The sequence below is a fragment of the Cariama cristata genome, unplaced genomic scaffold (genome assembly GCF_000690535.1).
Source record: "Cariama cristata isolate BGI_N322 unplaced genomic scaffold, ASM69053v1 scaffold43393, whole genome shotgun sequence".
Lineage (NCBI taxonomy): Eukaryota > Metazoa > Chordata > Aves > Cariamiformes > Cariamidae > Cariama > Cariama cristata.
Window position 1 is genome coordinate 52576 of NW_009607474.1, and position 7588 is coordinate 60163.

At 36.2% G+C, this 7588-nt stretch overlaps 1 protein-coding gene across 1 annotated transcript in view; it reads right to left on the reverse strand.

Annotated features, from left to right (window-relative positions):
* Positions 1-6740, reverse strand: part of HIBCH (3-hydroxyisobutyryl-CoA hydrolase) — a gene marked incomplete at its 5' end in the record, with an annotated part of 44735 nt that extends 37995 nt beyond the window's left edge. The window contains 5 exons of the mRNA XM_009696720.1: positions 1067-1119; positions 3248-3328; positions 4234-4318; positions 5780-5920; positions 6698-6740. Of these exons, the coding sequence (XP_009695022.1) occupies positions 1067-1119; positions 3248-3328; positions 4234-4318; positions 5780-5920; positions 6698-6740 (403 nt within the window). The remainder of the gene's footprint in view (positions 1-1066; positions 1120-3247; positions 3329-4233; positions 4319-5779; positions 5921-6697) is intronic.
* Between the last annotated feature and the right edge of the window lie 848 nt (positions 6741-7588).

Here is a 7588-nt window from a genome sequence, read left to right on the forward strand (position 1 = left end):
TGAGCTCTTTGGGGCTTAGTAGCAGAGAAGCAAAGGGGAAGAGAGCTATCACGTGTTTAGATCACAAGCTGAAAAGACCACAACTGAAACAGACGAAATGAGTAAGGAAAGATAGAAAGGGAAGGGTCATGACAGGTGATGGATCATGTAGTGTTCCACTTCTTGCATCCCGTCTTTGACAAACTTAAATAGACTGTACATCCATATCATACTGATGTGCAAGAAAACAATATAAATCTAAGTAACACTATGGCAAACAGACTTCACTGTCAAATTCATTGTTAAGATTACTGTATTCTACTCCCTGCTATAGTGCAAATATATCCAACAGATGCCAAACTGAAGAGGATAGCATTTTAGCATGTAGAAAAGCATGGTATTCCCCTTTTAACTACCTACTCATGGTGTTTAGAGACAACAATGGCTGAACTAATTATTAGCATTGAGTATAACTAGCAATGTGATGGAGTCTTCTCCATGTTGCTTCAGTAATAAGGTGTGGCCTTGGCGGGGAGGGCAGGAAATCAGGATCTTATAACTCATATTCTAGGAGTACTGCAAAGGTGAAAAAGTAGATATACCTCCAGATTATTTGTTGGAAAAATACACAACTCATGAATGTCTGTTAAAGTATAGCTTAGAATGACATTTTTCCAATGTTTCAAAGAGTTGTCCTTTAATTGTATTTTTATATAGTTCTATTTTTTAATACACTTTGAGTGGAAAATTCTTCTCAGCTCTTGTATGATCTACGAACTCACACTTCAGTATTATGAAAACCTTTGTGAGGGGTGTTTCCTACAGTAACAGGATTCTGCTCTCTTTCTCAACACAATTGCCAGATCCTCAGAGAAAGCAGTTGCACTAGCTATTAAAGAACAGCAGAAATACTAGAAGGGCAGCAATCTGCCCTGACAAGCAAGAGACAAAGGTTCAGATTACGATGTTTGCTCTTGAATTGAAATGTTTGAAATGCCATGTGTGCACTTCATTCAACTCAAGTAGAGAATATTACATTACTTTAAAACAAATTATATCACATATCACACCAAGGTACTTAACTTACCCCTCCCATTGTAATGCCATCAATAAGTGCCACATACGGCTTTTTGCAAGTGCCTGTAAGAAATACATTTTAAAAAAAAAATCATACTTTTTTCAAAAGAGTGGACCTGTGACTAACTGTATACACAACATATTTCCCCATGTCTTACTTGCAACTTACTGTTGCAAGAGCAACAGAAAGTAAATGGTAAATTAAACAGTAAACTACCAACTTACAATGAAGGTACTTCATGTAATTCTTAAGCAATGAAAAGAAACAGCAGTTACTGACGTACTGCATTCTGAGAGTTGTAAGAGAACAATACACAACCATCAAATGTCAGATTGATTGCTATGGGAATATCTGACAATTTAGCCACATCTGGCTATAATAAATAGCTTTATAGGATGTTGGGCCACAACAGTTTCCCTTTCACCCCATCTCACAGCCTGGATTAACAGCATAGAGTGTGTATTAGCACTCCAGTTCTTTACAGCAAAGCCAGATGCATTGGCACATTTCAGCTAAAATGTGACCATAAACTACTGCAATGCAAATATGTTCTGTCTCACCAATGCTGTTGCATCTTACAACCGTGAATGTGGCACTGGCAGGTTGAGATGATAATGTCCTGTTGTACACCAGTTTTATCTATGAACTTTATCTGTTGAGGCCTTTAGGAGGCATAAAACTAAAGACCTGATGCTTTCAATTACCATTCTGGGAAAGATTCAGAAGTTCACTGTGAATGAAACCGCTACCTCGTACTCAGTGTTTCCAGGTGAGACTTAAAGCTCAGTCAGATTGCTGATATGGATATCCGCTGCAACCATGTTGCTAACTTTTCTGCAGCAACTATAGATCCTTGTTTAAAAAAAGAACTATTTTAAAAGGCAGTTCAATCCTTCAAATTAGTAGTTAGAAAATATAACAGAATTCCATTTTTAACTTTGTTCTTATATGAACATAGAAGTTAATACATGGGCTCTAGATGCTAGTCTTTGAACTACTCAATTTCTATAGAAGCATACCTTTCCAGTAGCAAATGCTGTGAAAGCAGCTCCCCTGTGTATTTTTAAGTTGTAATACATAACGCATAATTAAATCTTTTCGGCAGAAATCTCAGTCTTAAAGGAATACAATCACACCAAAGTTATCAAAAATCTAGGTTTTGTAACTACACTCATTATAGACATAGAACACCCCAATCATTTAAAAAAAAACCAAAACCAAAACAACTTTTAAAGTACGTATCCTTGCAATATTTCAATAGACTAGAATAATTAGCTGGAAGGGACCTACAACAATCATCTAGACCAACTGCCATGGTCATACTAGTTTTTCCCAAGTACATGAAACCTTAAACTATTTTTCTTGATGAAGGTAAGAAAGGTACATGACAACCATGCTAAAACTGGAAACTGTCAAATGAAGGAAGAATAACTTTTCAGAAACTACTCTTACTCTAGTAACTCTATGCTCTTCTGTCAATCTAAGTTGATACCAACACCTTCATTCCTCCTCCTGTAGTGACTAACACTGGATACAATGTTTAAAAATTCAAACTGTATTCAATTAAAGTATGTTTGGAGAAGTTTCTTCTCACCAAAACATTCAAATCTTGACTTTTACCCTAAAGAATTAATATCCTTTCTTAATATCCTTTACCTCAGTAAACTTTACCCAGTGCCTTTGCTGTTAGTTATTTTAAGACCACATACTCCTAGGTTCTTTGCAATAAACTAAGGCAGTTAATTCCTAGCTTGAGTATTCATTTATGCATTTTATTTAAATGGAAAGCTTTAACATAATTTGATCTTCTGCTTTCTGACTAAATATTAATGATTTCCCATGCCTCTATTTTTATCTCAGATCTTCTTTAAAGTAGATCAATGATACTTAGTGCAGAACTGCACTGTCTGCATCTAAGACTTAATTCATCCATACCAGAAATATAACTACCCAGAACAATGGGATGAGATAAGGTAGCTATCATAATAGTTTAAACAAAAGAAAGAAATTTTGCATGCAAGGTATAAAAATGAGATGTATTACACTACAGATATTGAGCCTGGTGAAAAAAAAAACAACTACTACTATTATGTTATCAGTCTCTTATAGATCAGCAAAGAGAAAGTGAATTTACATTCAAAGCCGCTATTATGAAAACTGTACTGCTTCAGAATTTGCTATTAAACATACCAATGGCATTGTTCAGGCGATACTCTTCCCTGAAGAAATCTTGTGTCAGTCTATCTCCAACTTTTCCTGCATCTGTGATGGCTTAAGAGAAATAGAAATTCTAAACATAACTGTAAGTTTAATGACAATACAAGTGAAAAAAAATAATATCACATGACAACAGTTGTTTTTTTTTTTCCTACAGCACTCAAACAGCAACTTAATCGTGCTTTACTTTATTTGAGGAAATTTGTTCAAACTTAAATATGAATGCAAACTTTCAAATTTGAGTCAATTCTATTATGCTGGAGAATTTGTCACATACTTATGAGACTGCAGTTCATTTTCTACACTATGGAACCCCTCCTAATGTCTGGTAGCCTTGTTTGTGCTATTTCATATCAATATATAGAACAGTCACTTAAAACTGATTATACTGAAGACTCTGAATACTAAAAATGAGAAGCCAATTAGAGCAGGACATAATTTAACAATAACCTGTGCTGCTTGTTTACCTAAAATTTACAACAACTGCTAATTTTCACAGCTTGGAGATTTCTTAAGAGTTTATAGTTATAAAATAATCACAGATACATTGATCACCATTGTCAGCTCTGTATGTAGCCATCTCAAACATTAGACACAAATTATCGAATCATAAGAGTTGGCTATTAGAACCCTTCAAATTTCTTGTAAAGAACCTGTCAGTAATGAAAATCTGGAAGGAAAAAGGTAGAGACAAGAACCCTCTCTTCCCAGGAATGACTGGCTACTATTACCAGTTATTCACAAAACCCCAATTTTTACTCTTTTATACAATGTTCCGACAGCTGTCTCCTGACAAATAACTTAAATAGCATCTGCACATCAAGAAGTCAGCACAACTAATCTCTCTTATTGTTGTGTAGGAAGCCTCTGTTTACCTGAGTCACAATAAATAAAGGAAATCAAAGCAAAGTAGTAACTGGCAAGGATACATCACATGTTTAAGCAACTATAGTCCTTACCTCTGATGTCACCCCCAGCACAAAAAGCTTTTCCTCCAGTTCCCTTTATAATTATTAGAAAAGTTTCAGGATCTTGCTCCCAAGCCTAAAAAGAAGTAAATGTTTCCATGTAAGTTAAAGTCTGTGCAAAAAAATGCTTTCTCTGTATGCTGTCTATAATTCTTATTTTACTTTTTCAAAAAGCAAATCAAACCATACTTAAAATAGTCTCTCTTAAACTGAAGTTTGAGAGTTAAATGTTTTTCTGCCACTCCGGTGTCCTATTGAGCCTTGCCATCAGAGATCAGCAGAGCTGCCTTACATATTTCAGGAAAATGCCTGTGGTGCAGAGCTCCCAATCTCTGAAGAAAGGTAGCACTCCCTAAAACAGGGCCCAGCATAAATCTCAATGGGAACACAACCCTGGGGCAGAAAGCTGGGAATATGGAAGATATAATAACAATGTTTCAGGCCAAACCATGAAATAATACAAATCATGTATAATCTAAGATGCACGGTAAGGAAAACAGCATTTAAATTGTTGATGGATTTTGTCAAAATGACTGCAGTCAATGCTAATCAAGGACTGAATCAAATCAATTTGTGCATAGAAGATTTGCTAGGTACAAAGACTATGGCTTTGGGGTTTTTTTCTGAATTAAATACACTGGTACAAGACTTCAGCAGTGGTGCAACCGTACTGAGAAAGAGATGCCTTTTACAGGCTTTCCCACCCCCCCTTAAACTATGTTTATTCAAGTAAGCATACCCATCTGGGTATGGGGAGAGAGACAAGACATTTCTGTATACCGGCAACTGTACTTAAAATTATGCCACCTTTTAAGGTTGTACTTCAAATAAAGCCCAGTACTGAGCACTACAGATGAAGCGTTTCTTTCTTTAAATGTTCCTCAAAGAATGCATAAATTTGCAACGCAACCGTCTACCAAAAGGCAGGCAACTATCCAACAGATACTGGTATCTAACAAGTTTGATTTTGTGCATGTGATAAATAATATCATTAAATTAAAAAGGACTATTTGCACACTTAAAATTTCACATCACTTCACTAGCTTGTAGAAACAGTGCCTGTAAATCCATAAAGTCCTTCTTTAAGGAACAACACTGACAGCACCTTGCTTACTAATGGCTTCAATCTTTTGCTGCAGCCACGCAGCCTCCCCACAAAACATACACCCAATCAAGAGGCAACACCACTGTATAGCTTAGAATTCATGCATGCCGACTGACCAGCTGGGTGTTGCCACAAGGAACATATATGCTTGCTTTTAATTCAGTTCTGGTTTTAATATGGGTATCTCTTTACCTATCCAGATACTAAATTTAACTTTGTCTGACAGCTTGTTTCTTTGATGTGTCTTCTCTGCTTTCTAACTTGCTTGAAACTGTCTGTTCTTTCTCATCCTATAAACCTGAGCTCATTGGCCAATGCACTCACACAGACTTTCATTCCTTAAATCAGTACACTAAGAAGCGTCAGACTGAATTTTAAAACTGGTTTCAGATAATGTATGTATAGTGGACGGGTAGAAGCGGAGCTACTAACCTTTATTTGTGGATAAATTTGTTGGATCATAGAAAAATTCAGTGCATTGAGAGCCTTGGGTCTATTCAAAGTTATTACTCCTGCACCTCCTCTCTTTTCCAACAACACTTCAGCTGTCGAATCTGTTTGCTTAGACATTTTCTGTACATGTAAAAACAAATAAATAAAGCAAATGTCATCAGTTAGATACCTTGAGTAACACACTTATAAGAGTGTTTATGGAAATATATTCTCAAAACGTGCCATTTAAGATCATAAAACATGCATTTTGGAATTGTATGCTAAGGCTTTCCCACTGTAATTCAAGTTCTATTTGTATTTCCTAAACAGTTATTTTGAAAACACTTTATGTTTGAGTCCTTCAGAGTAATAAACCTCAGACAAGTTAGAGCCACACAGTCTTTGACAATGACATTTGAGTTCATTAAAAAAAAAAAAACACCCACAAAACAATAAAACACAAAACCATGGTTCCTTAAGACTTACATTCTGAAAATAGCTGCAACAATTATAACAAGGACAGTTCCATGTGTCCCTACTGGCAGTTTGATACTGCAAACCCAAATGTACATGTTGCTTTGTCTGTACGTACCTTTTAACAGTAGAGAACAAATCATTAAAGTATTTTTGCAATTGATTTCAAATTCATGGTTGAATGATATTTAAGGAATATACAGAAGCTAGCGTAGAAACTAACTAGAAAAGTAGGTAAGGCCGAAGTAACTAAGCTTTAATTTACAGTATAACAGAAACTTGTAACAAAATGCTCGAAGATGTGGGTAATATTATGCCTGAGCAATAAATGATGGCATACAGAACCACTGTGAGCAGACACTTTGGAAGTTGCATGTGCTGTCTCTCTCGGGGGAGTTGAGTACTAAAAGTTTCCAACTCGGTCAAACAAGATGCTGTTCTTACCAAATGCTGTAATATTACTTGCAGTCTGTTGAATGGCTTCAGCCTGAAAAAGAAATATTACAAAGATAGCTAGAACCATAAACCAGCTGCACAATCCCCAAATATATGACTACTGAGTTAAGCAAAGGTTTGTCAGAAAAATTTCTGAACACAATTGTTTTACATTCTCCTCTTTAACATCAAGTAAATTAAAGTACAATTTTGATATCAAAACAGTTGGAATCGTCTTTGCTTACTAGTAAACAGACAAATACCAATGCCAACTACTAATGTTTCCACTGTGTTCCAGAAATACCTGGAAACAGTAACACAAAGAGTCTGGGGGCTATGTTTGGTACTTAGCACTGTGTGTCTTTTAAAGATTAACAGCCTTTTCCTGGACATTTAAATACTAGCATTTTTTTAAAAATGGTCTTGTCAAAAACTTGTGCATTTCCAAAGCTTCCATTACAACAAAACCGCCATAATGTCCTTGTGCGTATATATATTTACATAGGGTTTACGTAACAGCTTGAAAAAAGGCTCGTGCTTCTGCTGCTGACAGGACATACCCACGCTGGGACAGTTTGTGAATATGTCACTCGATTTAAGTAATGAGGCTGTTATTTATTAATTGTTACTCCGTTGAAGACGACAGTTAACAACGGCATTCGCTGGACTTCAGACACACCTGGCTTGCTCCAACGTTAACCGGCAACTTTACCTTTCAGCTACTTAAGAGCACAAAACACAGCCGATTAAGGTGTTACATGCTAACACCCCGGCGTCCTAAATTAGTTTGTAAGTACGTGGCCATTTTAGAATGGGAAACTTAATCTAGGCCTAAATTATATTTTATACCAGTTCAGGGGTATGAGAGGCCTTCCCAGACCACCGCTCCCTGCCGCAAGG